This window comes from Eutrigla gurnardus (assembly GCF_963514095.1).
Source record: "Eutrigla gurnardus genome assembly, chromosome: 8".
In the NCBI taxonomy this organism is placed as follows: Eukaryota; Metazoa; Chordata; class Actinopteri; order Perciformes; family Triglidae; genus Eutrigla; species Eutrigla gurnardus.
The window spans coordinates 8259595-8279475 of record NC_139922.1 but is presented as its reverse complement, the minus strand read 5'-3'; the positions used below and the strand labels follow the sequence as shown (position 1 = coordinate 8279475).

Sequence of the window (19881 nt, the reverse complement as noted above, 5' to 3'; positions counted from 1 at the left end):
GAACCCAATGAGGCCCAGCGAGTTGAGTCCAGAGAGGCGGGGAACGGAGCAGAGCCTTTGAACTGTGGGTAGGTTGGTGATTGATTTATCAGCTCTGTTCCTTCAGACTACAAACAGGCGAAGGCTGATCAGACGGCAATGTAAATCACAGACTCAAACACGACGATGCACAGTTCAAATGACTGCAGGCTGAAATACTTGTACTTAGGCTTCAGCTTATCCAATTATTGATAGAAATTAGCATTTGTTTATGTTTTAGAGTCACGTCCAACATTTCTGATTTGTTCATCAAATAGGTCAGAAGAAAAAGAGAAAAACAGCATGTATTTCATGGTTGAAGGTGCTGGCTACAGCAAGGCAAACATGTAATCAGAAGAAGTATCACAAACGTTGGTGAAACCGGACACTTAAAATATAATCAAGGATCTTTTATTAATAATAGATCATTGCTTATCTTTGCCCCCAAGCTTTGTAATTATAAGCTCCCATGCAAAATATCATCCAAAATGTGTTTCCACTTTTATACGCACGGGATGACAAGGCTTTATTTCACTTTCGACCCCAAAAGTATACAACCAGTCTAAATCAAGACGTAATTTGTTACAATTTTGTATATTGCCTCTTGTTAAGTTTGTGTTTTCACAGCAGTATTTACAAGTGGATAAATCATTGTGATGCGTAAGGAAACTACCCTCTCATTGGTCAGAATTTCATTGGGAAATTTCCCAGAAATAAACAAAGAGTAGACTAAGAGGTGGTTCTATTCTGTTCCAGAAATAGATTAATGCACCACTTGCCAATTTCACAGTTGAGGGTCACCTGTGCAGGTTAATCTTTGCCTTGCTCATCATTTATTTAATACACACAAATTATATAAGCCTAGGTTATATTAGCCTGGGTGTGTCCCTTTGAGAGTTTCCAAGATTTAAATTGAAAACCAGGGGCGACCGGCCCTGTCGCTCTGGAGTGAATCACTGGAGGAAATCAGTAAAGCCACATCTTTGTCCTCATTTAAAGCTCTTGTAAATACACACATTATAAAATGAGCATTTAATTAGTTGATTCCTTGCTGTGTATGTCTAATAATCCATTTCATTACTTTATTAATTATTTTAGTTTCTTCCTTCTTAAATGTACATGTACTTTACTGTACTTGATAATGTTTTTAATTTATTGTCATCTAATTGATCACCCAGTAGATGTTTAGATACACCCACAGTTCATTACAAACTTTGACCTGCTGATGACACTAAATGAAAAGTCAGCATTCATCCTCTGGGGATCTATAATGCAACATTCCAGATAACTCACAACTCAAACATTTCTGATTTCCTACTAGAAAATGTACAAGGGAGTCAGAGTTTCTACTTGTAAACACAAGGCGAATCCATCTCCACGGACTTCATGAGAAAAAAAGTTATGGAATGGTTACCTTCAACTAAACTGTATAATTAGTAGGGCTGTCAAGCGATTAAAAACAATTATCCTATTTAATTACATGCTCTGTGATTCATTCATCTAAATTAATTGCATACATACATTTTTGCTGTGAAAGTATTTAAAAAATATTTTAATTCAAATTAATTTAGGCAGATGAGTCAATCAATGAATAATTGACAAATACACTTTAAAGTTCAATGTCTCTTTCATTTCTGACATTGTTTTCCATTAATATATAATTAATATATTAATATGCAGTTAAAGTCAATGAATAACATTTTCATTCCACTAAATATAAAAGGCATCTCAGGCAGCAATTATATGTAACAAGAGATTAAGACTCTGCGTCTGCAGTACATTGCAATCCATAGCAAGGGAGTTAGTTGGTCAGAGGTAGACTTAATTAGCATCTAAGTCTGGTGACGCCTGGTTGAGTGTTGATTGACGAGGTTGGCTGCTAGCATTAGCATCAGGGGCTGTGTTACCTCGGACCTCCATCTGGGAGGTTTTTTTTTTAAACGTAATTGTTATGTCAATGGGGCCAAGCAACGTCTTCTCGTCTGCCTCCATCTTGTTTCAAAGCCAATAACGCACCAAAGGGTCAAAGGGCACCACTGAACGCAATTAATCAGTGTTTATTCTTTTAATGCATTGTTTTTTCCGTGATTAAATAATAAAAATGAACGCTTCATTTTGCCCTGATAACAATAGCGCATTTAATCATCTGGATGTAAATTGATGTCAAAATATGTTTCGATGTCGGTTTCAGTAAACAATCACTGAAAGGTACTTTCTCTGCACAAAAGTTGTTCAGAAAAGCATTAAAAAAAAGCCCCAAAGAATGTGGAGGCTGCACTGCAGAGAGTTCAACTGTGTGTACACCTGCCAAAGAAACATCAGTCAGCAGGCAAGCCACATTTTTGTTTACATTGTGCACCTGGAAGGCTTGGAGGTAGTTGGACATTTCAACTGGGAACAATTCGACCTCTGAATTGTCTGGAACACGGCATCATTTTATGTCAATCCACCTAATAGTCTCTTCCCTGCTTTGGACTTGAATGGGTGAGCCGAGAAATGTGTGCATCCTTTTCCACTAAAGAGTCATAATCCATTACATTTAGATTTGCTACAGTAAAAACGTCTGTGGACACTTCATCTGCAGCGAGCTACAACAACAGATTCATTTACTCCGGGGACTGAGGTCATTTGGTTGAAAAGGGATTCTGTTTTCTTTTTCCTAAACTCTGACAACGGTGTTATGTAAATTTAAATCACCATTTTGTACATCTGTCTGAGGTTAGTCTAGACTGTTAAGAATATGCTCAAAGACTCGGGGGCACTCACTGAATTTTAGGCAGCATGCAGAAGGGCTGTTGAATCTAGCTGGTGGTGTTACATCAGATACCTTTCATGTTTTATTTGGGGAACTTGAGTGTATGCTCTCTCATCGCTGGTTCCTGGTTCCACACTTAGACTTAACAGGATGTCGAACTCTGTTATTTCTCAGTCAGAAATGCTGTTCAACCAAACGGATGACACAGCAGGCCAAGAGCCACATCCAGCCAGAAAATGTAACAGAATGGTTCAAACTGTAATTTGGAGCTTTGAATTAGCTGCAATGACATTAACTGTGACTGTTTCTGCTGGTGTCAAATGTGTGTCTAGAATATGTTTGATAATCAATTTATCTTTTTATGATGTCTGTCTGGCAGCAGTTTTGGTAAGATTATGAAAATATGATATTGAATCTAATAAACCCACTGTACATCACCTGCTCATCACAGTAGACAGAACAATTAGTAAATAGGCAGATAACATTCTTAGCAGCATGTGGGGACCAAACCAGAGCTGAAAGTTTATATAAGATTTCCATTCAGCAGGTAACCACAAACATGACTCCAACGGTGCACGGTTCCTCTGAAAGTGCTGGATGAGTAAATAGGCCACGCCCACCATAAAGACTTAATCAAGCTGATAATATGTAAATGTTTTTAACATGCTATCAAGCGCATTTCCCAGGCATAATTACTACTACAATGTTGACATGAAGTATATTGTATTGAATGGAATTTCGCAGGTCCAAAGGAGTAACTCTGTATGACATCTACACATCAACAGTCTCCAGTGTGTGTGGAGCTGAGGGCGACAAAAAGTTGCAGCTGGATACACTAAAACAAGACAGCAAGAAATTACTTTAAAGAATACTGGAGTCTTATGCCTTGTATGTTTGTAGTTGTATTTCAACAGTTTACTTAGTATTTAATCACTTGTATGTTTCATGTAAATGGTAAATAGCGCTTTTATCCAAAGCACTTTACAGGAATGACTGACATTCATCTATTCATACACACATTCAAACACCAACGGCAGAGTCAACCACGCAGGGCGACAGTCAGCTCATCAGAAGCAATTGGGGTGAGGTGTCTTGCTCAGGGACGCCAGGCACTCAGCTACGAGGAGCCGGGGATCGAACCGGCAATCTTGCGGTTGCCAGCCAACCCGCTCTACCTCCTGAGCTAAACCCCCCATGTACTTCATGTCAAAAACAAAGTCAAAACATCCATTTGAAGGCGGCATATATTGGAAACATAAATTACATCACTTCCTGTACAGAAAAGGTTACCGTGAGTGTTGGAGTACCAAATGGAAAATCTTTCATGGACTGGATTCAACTGTCAAATGTGAAATATTGTGAGTGAAAACCTGCATCCCAAACTGACTGAATTTAAGTTTCACAGCCTAAAATGAACCCCTTGTTTTAGTCTGGAAAAACAAAAAGGTCCTCTCATTGGGCGATACTCCTTTTAGAATATACACACTACACCACACACACACACGCACACACACACGCACACACACGCTCGGAGAGAGGAAAATCCAGTGAGACAGATCAGAGAGTGTGTGAGTTCAGAGAGCTCACAGAGAGAAAACTAGAATCCACAGCGATACAACAGTTCCTCTGAGCTTGGAACATAAAGTTCACACACTCGAGGAGAATGTGTCTGAATGTATTTGTATGAATGAAAGAAAAATCTGTGAGTGTGTGCGTGCGTCTGGGTGTATGTGTGTGTGTGCATGTGTGTATATGTGTGCATGTGTGTGTGCGTGTGTGAGCGTGTGTGTATATGTGTGCATGTATGTGTGCATGTGTGTGTGTGTGTGTGCATGTGTGTGTGTGTGAGCGTGTGTGTATATGTGTGCATGTGTGTGTGCACCTGCAGGGTACACGCTAATAACATGCATCACTGAAGCGCACTCAAGAGATAAACTAACAAACCCTATGCAAGCCTGAGTCCATGTTCTGTCCCAGATTACACCATCTATCTATATCTATCTATAAATCTACATCCATCACTCCACCATTTCATCGGTTTTCTGTTGTAACACGCTGAACCCATGAGAAGAATATGTGGAGGTTAACATAAAATGGGTGAATCCCAAAACCAAAAACAGACAAGCAGAAAGAAAAACGGTCTGAGGCCACGACTGAACTTTATACATCAGCAACTCACCGATGATGCATTTAGCTGGTACTGGTTAATGCAGGCTTCACTAGCTGTAAGATATTACTGCCTTTATTGGTTGAATCGCAGGATGTGTCACATACTGCTGCATTCTCATCCACGCAAGAGATAAGAGATACGAATTGCACATAGTGCAATCGTTATCTGCCCCATCCAATGATCGGATTCACAATTGTGAATGATTTATTTCATTTGATCTATTATTTTTATTTTGCTTGTTTTAACTGTATTTGCCTGTTTTGACTGGAAGGTGTCCTTAAGTGTTTTGAAAGCGCGCTGAAATAAAATGTATTATTATTATTATTACAAAATATTGCCTAATTGTAATTATGCATGTGGCAAAGTATAAATGTAGTCTTTGCGCCCACGAACACAGAAGGCAAAACAATGAAGAGAGAAGAAAAAGCTCCCGACTGACCGTCGTTGAAACGTAACAGAGAGACTTCACTACTACGCCAGACAAGAACATTGATATTAGATGATTCTGTGAAAACAACAAGCACCATCTGTGCATGGCAACTGAAGTATGGCTACAGTTGGGGAAGGTTCATGGTTACCATTTAAAACACATAAAAAGACACAAACCAAATGCCATTTGCCGCTTTAACACTACACTCTTATTGTCCATTTTGTCAAATTTGACTTTGGACACAAATCAGTGAGAGCAAACAAATTTAATATATTATATCACACACACTGGCAACCAATGATCAGCAAGGATTCATGCTGCAGTTATGTCCACTATAGTCACTGCTGTTTGCAGCTGCACAGGCAAGAGTATGTAGACGGATGAAGAAACCAGCAGGAGCCCTTGGGAGGGAAGCGACTACTCTCCCTCTGTCTGGCTTTAAGTGACTCAAACCATAAAACTCTCCATTCGCCAGCCAAAATGTTAAAATACAATCTGCTCTGCCCCATCTATCAGCAGATAATGATCAAATTCAAATGGTGAAATGGAGATATTCTGACGGAGCAGTTAATTTGGAGCAAAGGCCTGTGAAACAAGATGAACTTTCTTGATCCCAGAGGAGAAACTGGGTCATTACTGCAGCGCTGAGGCTCGGAGCGAGGTGGTTCGCTGTTCAGGAGGCTGACAACTCTGCTGAGGATGTTTACTCGCTCAACATTGTGGTGTTCTACTTAGAGATCGGGCTCCAACTATGTAGCATTTGCATCATCATATCTATCCATCCATCCGTCCATCTCTTAGAGGTTTCGTGACACCCAGTCACCAGGAAAAAATGTTGGAAATTAATGGAAACGTTGAATGTCCAGGTCTTTTGCATTCGGTCAGAGTAAGTGACGGAGTATTCAGAGCAACCAAGTTATTGGGTGAACTAATGAGTATAACACGCAAGAAAGTCAGGTGACTGTACTGGTGGTTGGAGCAAACAAACACAAGACTTTCTCCCAGGAGACCATTGTTAGTGTGAAATCAATAGTCCAAGTTGATGCAAATGTTTCGTAAGAATGGCAAGCTAAGGGAGGTTATACATTTATGCATGGACATCGTTACTGTTTTTGTGTAATGTTGTTACCACCAGCTAAATGTCAGTGGTTGTTCACGCTACTTACATTGTTTCAGTTCCCACATTATTTTAACACAAACTGATGTAAAATGCAAAATGATCTTTTAACCTCAACCAAGTTGTTTTGTTTGGAAAGCCTAATCAATCCTTTCAAACCGTTAACCATGTGACCATGTGTGATGAAAATGATTCATGAAATAATTTTAAAAAACAGACAAATCTTCTGTGGTTTGCAGAAACGTACAAGACCAACCGGGTTGTTTTGTGACATGCCCACGCACATCTGTACATCCAAAAGGCAAATTAAATACTTTTTCTCATGAATGATTAAAACACATAACGTAGAAGTAAATCAATCGACTCACTAATTATTGTCACACATTGTAAAGCACGGCACACAGTGCATTTTAATCTCTGCATTTAACCCATCCCAGTATTAGGAGCAACGACAGTTAGCCATCACACTAGCTATTCATTTGGCTTTGCACACAATTCTGCCTTTGATTGCTTTGAAGACTTAACTGGCGAAAGCAGCCAAAACATTGGAACATGTTCGAAAGCACATTGTTTCCACTGATTAGTTTTAGCTCCTCACCCTGCTCCAGCTCAGCTTTAATGAGTTTGTGTTTAGCTTCCACAGTAATAGGCTGTTTGGTCTCACCAGTGGTGACTGCAGTTTCAGGGAATTGCATGTCGCACTCACAAAACAAATAACTCATGATATATTATGTATGAGAATTAACAAATTGCCAATTATTAGTGTGTAGGCTGCTGTTTGGAATCTATATTTAATTGAGTGCTAGTGATGGAATGTCAGAATCTGTCAATTTAATGGGTGCCGGTTTGCTTTTGGAGCCGACTGTTAGCTGACTGCAAGATCAATATTATGTAAAAGCTTTGGTTCACATTAGCGTGTGTTGGTATGTGTGCATACTTTCATTATGTTTCTGCCAATTCATTAGTTGCATGTGTGTTTGTATTTGTGTGTGTGTGTGTGTATGCGCACCCACCTGCAGGGTACATGTTAATAACTTGCATCACTGCAGCACACGCACCAACTGAGCATGTGCAGACTTACGTGATCCGTCCTACTTAAGCACACAAAGACACGTTCAGAGAGAAGAAGCACTCTCCAGACCTTTCAAACTTTTAAACACAACATCCCCGCACACCGCAGAGCCACCCGACCCTACCTGTGTTGACGTTTGGTCAACAAGGACGAGCAAAAGCAGAGAGACACAGACTGTAGACGGAGAGAGAGAGAGAGAGTGCGACAGATACAGACAGAATGACAGGGCAGCTACATCCTTTCACATACATACACATAGAGACACATTGGAAATGATTGACAGCTCCCTCAAGGGCTGTAGTGAATTATTCAGCTCAGTCTGACGAACCGACAGACAGGAGAGCGTACAGAGAGACGTCCGTCATAGACACGGGCAGATAGTGAGACAAACAGACAGAGAGACAGGCAGCAGGAAGCTGTGGATCATCAAAACTTCCCTTCAGGCATATTTTTATTCATAATCAATATCTCTATTGAATTTTACATAAACCTATGTGCATTTACAGTCCCAGAATTTTTCAATTCTTAAAGAGACATTTTTTAAAATTCATGCGCAGATTCACCTGCTGCCGGCCACCACAACAGAGAAAGGGTACAACTCAAACATGAACAAAGCACAGCCTGTAGTTTAAAGTCGCCATCGACCAATAACGAAGGCTCGCCATTTAGTTTTCTAACAGTGCCAAACAGCGTCGGAGCGACGGTACATCGCTTTCTTAATCACATCTGCTTCATAGTAAAAGTCTTCCAGGTAGGTGACGGGATTATTGCTTTAAGCTACAGTTGGTTACGTTAATAAAAGATAGTCATATTTGCTCAAAATGTCACTAATGAAAGTAGCACAAGACAAATAATCTGTGAAAAAATCAAATAAAATAATTTGCCTGTTCAGCTGTACAGTGAGAAAGTTTTATGCAAGTACACTAAAATGTCTTTCTGAAGACTTTGGGGAAAGAAATAGGCATGCAGGAACAGAATCCGCTGTAGTTTAACAGTTTGATCAGAGCTATGGCGTTAGAGTCCTTGGCTCTGATTGGTTCTTTTTTCTTGTATTCACAAACATTCAAAGAATACTAAGAGAGCCAAACGTATACTAGTCCTAGTGGGAGTAATTTAATAAACTTCTTAGCATGGCTGAGTAAGGAAGGGACAGAATAAATATTTAATAATCCATTATAGACTTTACTGCATCAATGCAGAATCAACAAAGCATCCCGATGCATCATAGAATCGATTGTTTCTCCCACCTCTAGTTTTAACACATTTTCGGTCGCTTCAGGAATATTTAATTCCAGAAAATTAATGTCATCACTCCCTGCAGTATTTGAGAAAATGTTTGTGATTTAACAATATCTCAGTAAAAATTAAAAAAATCCAATCCAACAAATGCTTGTGCAAGTGTAAAATCTACACAACATGAATTTCTCTTCCATTTCCCTGCAGGCCGTATGATGCTGCCGGATGACACCTTCAGGGCAAAAACACACGGAAACTTATCCAGAACCTATCCAGCCTTGTTAGAGAATGACTTTGCCACTATAAAAATAAACTGTAAAGAAAGTAGAGACATAAATGATGAAAAAATAATTACACGACTACATATTGTCATACATTGTTCCGTCTGTCCATGATTTCTACTGTCTCTGTTATTTACTGTTAACCACCTAACTGTCTATGTCTGCAGTGTTTGACTTATCATGAACACACAATCCTCAACCAGACAAAGCAGCTATCACTTCTTGTTGACATCTTTGTCTGGACCAAGGAACGGAGAAGTACCCTCAAACGTTCGTTCATATTCCAGTGTTCATTAAGACATGCAGGGAACATGTGCTCAATCAGTTTCCCATACAGTAGATCCAGGAGGGTATTAACATTCTGAGAATACTGTCAGACAACTTCTAAGTTAGCCTACAATTTTCCAGCAAGGAAGGGAGAGTAATTATCACCATTGTGACGAGGATGGGTTGACCCTTTCCCAGGTATGACACATTCTTTTAATGAAGTGTTATAGCTTGGGGTGGGAGATGTCAGCGTATCTATAATGAGATCGACCACAAACATTATCCCTGTACGACAGGTAGTGTTTCATTAACTATCCATCCCCTTTCCCTTTCTGCGCTGTTACTTCGCCTCGCTGTTCTGTATGAAAGATATGGAGGCAGAATGAGAGGACAGAACAGAGTTGTTCCGGTGCTGAGGCAGCAGCAGAGTCACAGTGCTGAGCCAGTGTCTACGTGAATAATCGAAGCCGCTGTTGTATGTCGTGAAAACGAAAAAAAAAGGCGTAACAGCTGATCTTCTTTTTGGTATTGTGGAATCTCTGTGTGAAAGGGGCTACTGTCATTCAGCGATTGGGGTATATTCTCCTACTGTAGCGTTGGTCTTTAAACCATATTCTCTGCTTAAGAAACTCATAAGCCTTTTAAAAGTCCTCCCTCCTACGCCTTACAGTCTCTCGTCAGGGCTGAGACGCTTTGTGAATGACTTATCTTTACCAAGTCTTCATTGTAAGGGGAAATTCTCAGAAAATATCATAATTTTGAGAATTTTCCTAAAATTGAATCACGAAGGCATCTCGTTGTAGAGAGAATGTTTCATGAGTACAGAACTTTGATTCTCCTAATGACCTTTTGGCCTTTTTTTTGTTGACAAAAGACAGCCGTGCGAAAAGAAACAGGAGCAGGGTGACGGTCAACAAATATCCCTGGAAGGTCAGGATGTTGCAATTAGGTAACAACCGTACAGATTTGTCAAGGTATTACTTCTATTAATTTTGTTGCAAAAACAGCAGCCTACGTTTGCGACTTGAACAGGATATTACAAGACTGCATTGAAACTAAAACATGCTGACCTTCCACAACCTGGGAAACTGTTCCTGTGTGCTGCATAGGTCATGTAATGTAATGTCTCCTCTTTTTTCACTGCAGCAATTTCAGATTTCGGTTGTACAGTACGATAAACTGAAAAGCAAATACCAAAAAAAAGTCAATACCTTGACATCACTGCACAAACTTCCACTCCCCTCCTCTCCTCAGATGTGTCCAATCTCTCACTTATCACCTAATTATGATGTCATCTCAGAACCTAAACACTAATCATCTAACAAAAAACTAAATTTCTATACCAAATCATACAAGAAATCAAGTACTTTCTAATTTTTACCATCAGTAAATGATGCAAAGAGAGATAAAACTGTTTTCCCACTTCTGTTTTGTCTTCTAAGATCTTACAGGGGCTGTCTAACCACTAGTGAGCAGCACAATGGAAACATTGAGGGGAATAAATGAGGCATTTACATTTAGGGCATTTCCTTCAGGGGAGCATCCGTCAACAGCTGAAAATCAAGCAGATATTTTTTACCTTTTGATCTTTATGAAGCTGCTCTAATTTGCAATCTTTGGACTGTGAACGCTACAGTCACAAAACCAAATCAGGATAGAGTGGTGCAGGGATGAGTCCTTAAACCTGGAAGTCAGTTAGCATTGTTGCACTTCCATTTCCCCGTCTCACAGTCGATGGCTTTTTTGAATGAATGTTTGTTAGATGCCTTTCATTGCCAAGGAGCGGCTGTGGCTCAGAGATACAACGTGTCGTCCTGGAAGATCTGTGGTTCAATTCCCGGCTCCTCTGGTCCGCATGCCAAAGTGTCCTTGGGCAAGATACTGAATCCCTAATTGGCCCCCAGAGGCTGTGCCATCAGTGTATGTATATGAATGGGTAAATGTCGACAGGATGTAGTGAAATGCAGGTCCATTTACCAAAATAAGTCAGTAAATACCCCCCTCGTGAATGCTGAAGCATTTAAGTGCTAACAACTTCATTTCATCACACTGACTGGTCCACCTTCATTCATTGTGTATAACCCGTGTTCATGTCATCGGGTTTTAGTTTCTTCATAGTGTAGCGTTAGCTTAATCTGGTGATTGCATTCATTTACACTTCAAAAATCAGTAAAGTGGTGTTCATTGTTGGGAGGTTTATTTGGGACACAGTGCAAGAATGATTGTAACTGCAATCATAAATGTTCGCAGACTAAAGATATCTCAAGATAAATAAATGAGTGCTGACATAAAGTGGAGCATCAATAGAACATTATTAAACTGAATCTGTTTTCTCAAAGGTGAATTACAGATTCGGTTTTTCATGGAAACATTTGCTGTAGATCATTGATTCAGTACAGGGCTCTGTGAACAGGGCTGGTTTTGGCAAAGTGATTATTCTATACATAGTACAAAAGGTAAATGATCTGACAGGAGGACTTGCTAACATTTTTCCTTTTACTGTCATTCTTCAAACATGGCTGTCAATTGCTCTATAGAGTCTCTGAGTGACAGGCCCTGAAATTAAAATGGAAAATAAGAGTAGTAATCACCAAGAGTCACTTAATTTGTGAAAGAACAGTGAAGCAACCCCTCCTTGAACTCACACACACACACACACACACACACACACACACACATGCACGCACGCACGCACACACACACACACACACACACACACACACACACACACACACACACACACACACACACACACACCAAACCAAGGTTTGAACGATTCAGCTACATTGAGGCTGCCAGTTAGCCACTCGGGCTGATTATTAGCCGCGGACGGACGGACACGGCTAACGATCAGACCACCTGAGCTGAGTGACCATTTGGAACCGATTCAATTATTTCTGGGATGTACTGAGCCGCTCTGGCGCAGGCTGGAACCAATTGAATTGTCCTGAAAACTGCATCGCTGGCCGACTGTTGAACTCCAGGTGGGTCTGCTGATTATTGGCGTGTCCACCTGTCTGTCCATGCTCTCTCTCTCTACCAGGGTTTCTGTGTGTCTGTTTGAAGATATTCCTTCAAAAATGTTTTTTAACAGATGAGGATGATGAGAATATCACCTCAATTTATAATGCAACAAAGGTCAGCACCAACACAAACTCCATCCTTCAAGAATTATCAAGCAGTTATCTTTAAAACAGTTTTAGCAAAAGCTGAACATTCTAGACTTCATGAAGGGAGGTTTTATTGTGGAATGTTTTTTTCAGCTTTATAAGACAGCATTTGTTTTAGCGATACCAATCTGTTCTCACTCTCGACTGGTCAAATACGGCAGCTTGGTCAGTGTCAGCATCTCGTCAAGACCGACAGTGTATTTGTAATCAGTTGAAAACCTTTAAAATCAGACTTCAATTAATCCTTGTAGAGTTTATGACAATCAACTACATCAAGATTAGTGCTAAAAATCGCTTCTTGAGTGAACTTACATTCTCCCAAAGTGCTTCGTCAGCTTCAGTCAGAGATTTGCAATATCTCCCCCAATGCCTTTCAACAACCTACCAGATAAAGAGCTGTGACCTTGCTGCTTTTCAGCTGTGGATTTTAAACGTAGATGGAGGAAATGATATCCATTGCAAAGCGAGAGTCTCCTGTCGAGAAAAGGCAATTCAAACCTCAACCTGTCTTCATACTGAAATGCATCATGGGATTTGCCCTGCTCTCACGGCTGAGAACACTTGTCTATGTATCTACTTTAAGATGGACTTTTCCCAATGATTGATTCATTGACTCAATGTATTTAATCACTGGAACATGCTCTGTTCTCTTATTGCTGCTGACAACATCTTGACAGGACGTTTAAATGTTGTAATATTCAGGGGGAAAGATGTAAAACAGAGTATTCACCAGCTGCTCTGTTTCTTTATCAGTTTGTAGACGGATTGTCATTAAATGGCTGAAGGAGTGATGCAAGAGAAAGTAAAGTCAGCAAAAATGGTTTAAATACTAAACAAAAAGCAAGAGCTCAGTGGATGTTTGCTCAAATCTTTCAGAGAAACTAATTTAATTTCCGTTGAGTTTAAATTTTTTAGTCAGAATGTATATGTGCCAAAATCCTATGAGTTTTTTGGGAAGAATTGTAAGCCCATGAGGTCAGTGTTTGTTATAAACAGGCTGGAATTAAGACATGTTTAGAGAATGATGGAGAGAGAGAGAGAGAGAGAGAGAGAGAGAGAGAGAGAGAGAGAGAGAGAGAGAGAGAGAGAGAGAGAGAGAGAGAGACAGAAACATCTTCCCCGAATGAATAAATGTTAAGAAGATTAATGATATTTCCAACTATTTATCAGCTTTACTGAGTCAAATGCACACCCCAGAGACTCAGGAAAGAAAACGTTGGCACCAAAACAACAATTAACTTTTTTAATGCTGCAACTAACAATTTGATTTTATCTGCTGATGATTTTCCAAATTAATAGTTTGGTCTATAAAATGTAAAAAATTTTTTTTTTATTTTTATTTTATCTCATCAACTTGCTGCAAATACTTATGTTGGAAAAGCAGGTGAACATGGCAACAGGCAACAGTTTACAGACGGCTCCTCTTCTGTTTCAACATGCTGATGCACATAAAGGAATCGTTTCACAGCGTTAACCAAGGGCGTTGTGCATTTCTGTAAGCCTGATACGAGCCTGTAATGAAACTTATCTATGAAACTTATGTTTTGTTCAGACACGTCACCATGCAACATATCCCCTGTTTTCTAGAAACCTACAGTGCCAACCGTATTTTCTGGCAACTGGGTTGAGCAGTCAGTGTGATTTCGAGCGATTTTAGGCCAAATGCCAGTCAAGTTATCTTTCAGCTACTCCTCTCTCTCTCCGCTCTGCTGAGCTGCCACAAACAAAACGACGACACATTTTCTCCGATGATTGACATGAGCCAACAAATTCCAGCTCCAAGCATTAAAATGCATCTCACGTTCCGCTTTTACACTGCAAGATTTGATTTTATTGAGGAAATCATATGCTGCAAATTGAGAAAACGAGAAATATTTTGCAGTTCACAATTGATTAAAAAGATCGGATCCGGAGGGAAAACAAGCCAGAAATGTGAGTGATTTTCTGCGGTTGAAACTCGAGAGCAATTTCCACAGGTGCTGAATAAATCCTGTGAAATTTGGAGCCGGACTCAAATCCCCACCACACGGAGCACCGTCCAACTCTCCCGGCAGCAACTATCACATTAAAACCAACTCATTCTCATTCTCCAGCTCTCAGCATCTTATTGTTGTTCATTAACGCAGCTCATTACTGAATCTGCATGTAGTTATACTCATGTGAATTTGCACAGGCTCTATTTCTGAATTAGTTGAGGTAACATTCCTTATGTTTTCCTGTCTATGTCCACCGGAGGTGTTGGGGAGCTTCAGCTCTTGAGCAAGTTGGCTCAACGGCACTTCAGCAGGGTTGTCTACTCATTCACTCCCAGAGAAGTGATTTCATTAGCTCATTAATCATTTTATTATTACTTACTTCGAGGGGTAGAAATCATTACGGTCACAATTACAGTAGTAAAAACTACTGTAATTGTGACCGTACCTACCGATAGCTTGGCAGGTACGCTTTTTAAACAACTTTTCGCTTTTGTAAATGTCGACATACATTAACTTGTAACACAGGAACACATTTCTTTCTTTCAAAAGCTTTCTGCATTGACACAACATGAACAAGCAGAAAATAAAGGCTTCCTTCTGAACTGGTGCTGGAATCTCAGATACAATAAAAAAAAAGAAGAAGAGAGCCGCTGCAGGGTAGAAGATAGATTTTAAATTACTTGGTGACTATTTGATTTTTTTGTAGCACTTACTACATTGCTTAAGTCTGGTCTGGATCTCCGGGTTTTTTTTTTCCATCTCAGACTCGTCTCAGGCTCGTGGGTGTTTTGACTTTGACTTTCAGTGATTTTCAGACTTTCTTGACCAAGTGTTTTCCTTTTTTTGTTTTGTTTACCCGTTTTGGCTTTCCTGCCAAGCAGCAGTGGCTGGCTTAAGACTAGACAGGCTGCTCTGCTGTCAGTCAGGTGTCGGTTCACCAAAGTTCTTCAATATTACAAGTGCAGGTGATACTTATAGCCTATTCTAATATATCTCATGTAAAAATCCATGACACTTATATTAAAGATATACTTTCACTTGCAATGGTGGTAGAAATAATTCAAATATTTACATTTAGTATCAATATTATGATGTAAAAATACTCCTGCATCTAAAATCCTCTTTTGGTAAAAGTACAGAAGTACTATCATACAAGTACTTGTTCTACAGAAAATTAAGCCTTTTACTGACTCTCTTTTTGTTGAGAACCACTGTTTTAATCTTTAACAAGGCTTTGTGTAGAAGACCTCAGTAGAAGAGAAGAGTAACAGAAAATGGAAATACCCACGTAAATTACAAGCGTAGGTCACCCATCGATCCCATAGACCATGAATATAACATCCCCATTACACGTTTGGGCCGTTAGAACCAGGAGAAAACCAACCACTACACCACTATGGCGCCCCATTTTATTTACAATATATATCATATAGCTGTCGAACAGACATTTAAGCAAATGTATGTCTCTTGTTCTTATCACAAACACTCTGTCACACCAAAAGGACCAAAGTCATATTGTTGACTCACTAGAACATTTGGTCTCGACCTCCCTTTGGAATTCGTCTTGAATGACTTGACCTATTAGTGGACTTGACTGCTGCATATAATAGCCTACGTTACTCAACATGGTTGTGAACATTTTTGTGTGTCAATTTCTCTGATTTTATAGCTTATAATAGACATCAACTTGTGATTTTGATTGATTTAGACTTTAGGTTTCAGACTGTACCACACGTGTGTTGAACTGACATCTTGAGGATGCGTGTGTGTGAACCTGACATCTTGATGTTAATTGTGTTTCACAGTGTTTGAAATAGTCAACATTGTCTCTCATCAAGTGAACGTGGCTCTGGAGGTCTTTTAATCAAAGCAAACCACACATAACAGGGAATATACACACAGTTCAAAGCAGAGGGAAGGACCATTAGCTTGGATGTCTTGTGGGTGGAATGCTGCCTTAAAGATTTTGCTCATGCCTCCTCTCATTTTACATTTCCTTCAATCTCACCGAGTGTGGAGGAAGAACAGATTCAGTTTCAAGATCACTAGCACGGCGAGCAACCAGAGGAGAAGAAGAAGAGCGGAGTAGAGAGCTTTGAATGTTCCTGTCAGCATGTCTAATCCAGGAGAAACCAGAGAAGCAAACTGTATGTTGCAACTCAGGCAACTGCAAGCAACCTTCCAGATTCGGTCACAATCAGGACAAGAAGGACTGATGAGCAAAAAGCCTCATGAGAGGGTAAATCATATTTTTACTATCACTGGTGTGAGAGTGAATGAAACAAATTAAGCATTATGGATACGAATCTCACACCTCCCTGATTGATTTCTGCACATTTCTGTCACCAGTGAATGAGGACGACAGGTAGGCTCATATTTCGGGCGATAAGCCACACACACACACATGCACGTGAACGGGCATGCACGCACTTATCGAGCACGCATGCACGCACACACACACACACACACACACACACACACACACACACACACACACACACACACACACACAATAATACAAGAATACAATGCTCACATGTGCTCCGCGCACATATAAAACACACACCAGCACGTATGCTATTCACACATACGCGCGCTCATACTCATGCACACCCCCCTTGTTCCCCACACCACCTCCAGCGGTCCTACCTCCAGACTTGTCCCAGCTGCAGGACGTGAAGCACGGTTTGAAAGATCCACATGCAGACGGTGCAGCACCTCCGGGGGCCCCCGACTCTCCCTCCCGTCGCAGGCGGGGCAGAGGACGTGTAAACCGGGGTAGCATTGGCGGCGTTCCCCACCGCCGCGCTCCCACCGCGCTGGTCACTGTCCTTGGTGCTTAAAGTATTGTCGCCCGCCGTAGCTGCTCCGCATGCCGCGCCTGCCGCCGCCGCGCCGGTCCCGCTGACGCTCGCTGCTCCGTCCCCGCAGCTCAGATCCGAGTAGTCGTACACGAACCACCTGAAACTCAATACCTGGACCACAGCAGAGGGCACCACGACGAAGACGAGTGTCAAGCCGAACCACCAGTAGTCACCTCTCAGGTAGTAGTCGGCGGCCAGCCACAGGTCGGTCGCGCCGTCGGAGAAAAAGACGAGCAGGGCGCAGAGCACCCAGCAGCAGTCCAGCAGGGTGTAGGGTTTCCCGCCGGCGGCGCTGCAGCGGGGCCGGGTGGCGGGGTTCCCCGGCTCCGAGAGGCTCCTGGGCGTGTTGTCATCTTCCACAGACACCGCTGCTCCATCCGACTTAGCGGCCATGTTGGTTAGGATAGGAGAGAAAGACAGAGAAAGAGGTGGGGATACGGGAGAGAGAGGGAAGGGAGGGGGCTGCCTGTGTGTGCAGGAGAGAGAGAGAGAGAGAGAGAGAGAGTGAGAGAGATTACATCATAACTAGCCTCATCATCAACCAATTAATTGCGAGGGGTCATTACCAACAGGCTTTTAACACCTTGACACCAGCGCGATGTTTGCAGGACATTCAGCGTTCTGCAAACAATTATGACCAGCAGGGTCTTTAGTTTTCTGTTCCTGTCAATATAATCTCATTCAGTTACATTACGTGGTCTCTGCAGCAGCAGCAGCAGCAGCAGCAGCAGCAGCAGCAGTCTGCTGCACATGACAAGACTGTTGTGAACTCATATTAAGGCGGTTAATAAATCGGAGCATCAGCATCAGAATAGCACAATTTGGCACACTGTCACTGGGGACAATACATGTTGTAAACTGGTGAATGTTTTTGCATCCTGACCACAGTTTTCTATCCTGATCCAGCACGATGTATCTGCCTCCAGACAATAAATGGTCAAATGTGCTGTGCATTGACTCAAAATCATGACCTCCCCTTTAATCGATGAGAGATTGCAGGACAAAGCACTCAGCAGTCTTCATAAAAGTAGCTCACAGCGACATTCTTTGGTTTTATTTGTCAAGAGAAAATGTTTTTTCCTGCTTCCCATTCACAGTATAAATTCTTAGAGCTCATAGGTAAAACCAGTCTCCTGCCTCGGTGAAACAAAGAGGTTCAAAGGTGATACCATGGTTTCCCCCCTCTCTGGGTTCTTCTCTCTGCACACACTCTGCATACTTTCATTCATTATTAATTTTCTTCTTTCAAAAGAAAACATCTGCATGTTGATGCTTGTTTAGCATAGAGAAAGATAATGTATCACTCTATACATTGGAAACAAATGCTGCATCACCTCAGGAAGAAAAAGCCTCCAATAAAATCTGGTTGAAAAAAACAAAAAACCCTCGGGGTCAAGAGTCAAAAATGTTGAGAACCACTTGTTTAATCTTTAACAATGTTTATTTTAGGTGCTGATCCTGTGTTTTTTTTTTTTTTACCTGTTATTAACAGGTAACAAGTACCTTTCCCTCAAATGTAGTGGAGTAGAAGCAGACCAGAGCAGAAAATGTAAATACTTTACTACTTAAGTACAAGTACCTTAAATCCAGTCGGATGTACTGATATGGCCTCAATAGGCCTTTAACAGTTCTTGAATATAGCCAGCCAGAAATTCTCCTACAAAGTGCTGTAGTAATCCATACCAAGGGTAGAGTTTGGTTCAGCCACCTTTCATGATAAGCATTTCGTACCTCACCTTTCTTCAGGGTGTAGTAACCAGACTTTTTAGAACGGGTGACGATCAGGTAGTTTTGTGTTCCGCACACTCATTTACATTCCAATTGCATCAGGTTCTTCAGCTTCTTGATTACACACTCTCTTGCTAATTCTCTGCTCCTATTGCTATGGTAGAAAGGTGGACTGGGGTGGTCTGGGTCTGTCTGTTGGTCGAGCAGGTGGCAGTGGTCACACCATGGGGCTTGTCCATCTTCTTCTTGTTGGTCTTGGGGTCCCGGACCTCCGCTTCTCCGCAGGTGAGATTGTAATAACCCCAAAACTCCCTTTTTGGGCACAAGCTGGACTTGTTGCAATATGGCCCGTCATAGACCACCTTACTTTTCCAATATCCTTGGTTTTCCAGTCCCAGGAATGGCATGCAGTTGCATTGCACCAGTCTCTTCACAGAATCAACAGTCGTATCAAAATTATTACTTTTCGATCAAATCTTCCAGTGCCCATCTTTCTACAGTAAGGTTGTCTTGTTTGTGACTATTTTGCCACGTTTGTAGCATTTAAAGTTGTTAGGCATGTTGTCGAATTCTGACCCTGTAACTGTTCCCGATACGCCATCAGGTTCTGGGTCTGATTATTTTTCCATGCAAGAAACATTTCTTGGTTCAACTGTCCAGCAAATCTGTCAAGTCCCCTACGGCGATCAGGTCATGAGGCCCTTTCACCCATGAAATTCCTTTCCATATTCCGAATGGCATCCTTCCTTTGGTCCCATTGGCAAATTGGACCCAAAGGTTTCCAGCAGTTTCAAGGC

The 19881-nt window shown here is 41.2% G+C and overlaps 1 protein-coding gene across 1 annotated transcript in view; it reads right to left on the bottom strand.

Annotated features, from left to right (window-relative positions):
- Window positions 1-17776, bottom strand: part of LOC311017699 (XK-related protein 7-like) — a 72611-nt gene extending 54835 nt beyond the window's left edge. The window contains exon 1 of the mRNA XM_084016225.1: window positions 17142-17776. Within this exon, the coding sequence (XP_083872351.1) occupies window positions 17142-17749 (608 nt within the window). The 5' untranslated portion in view covers window positions 17750-17776. The remainder of the gene's footprint in view (window positions 1-17141) is intronic.
- Window positions 17777-19881: the final 2105 nt, after the last annotated feature.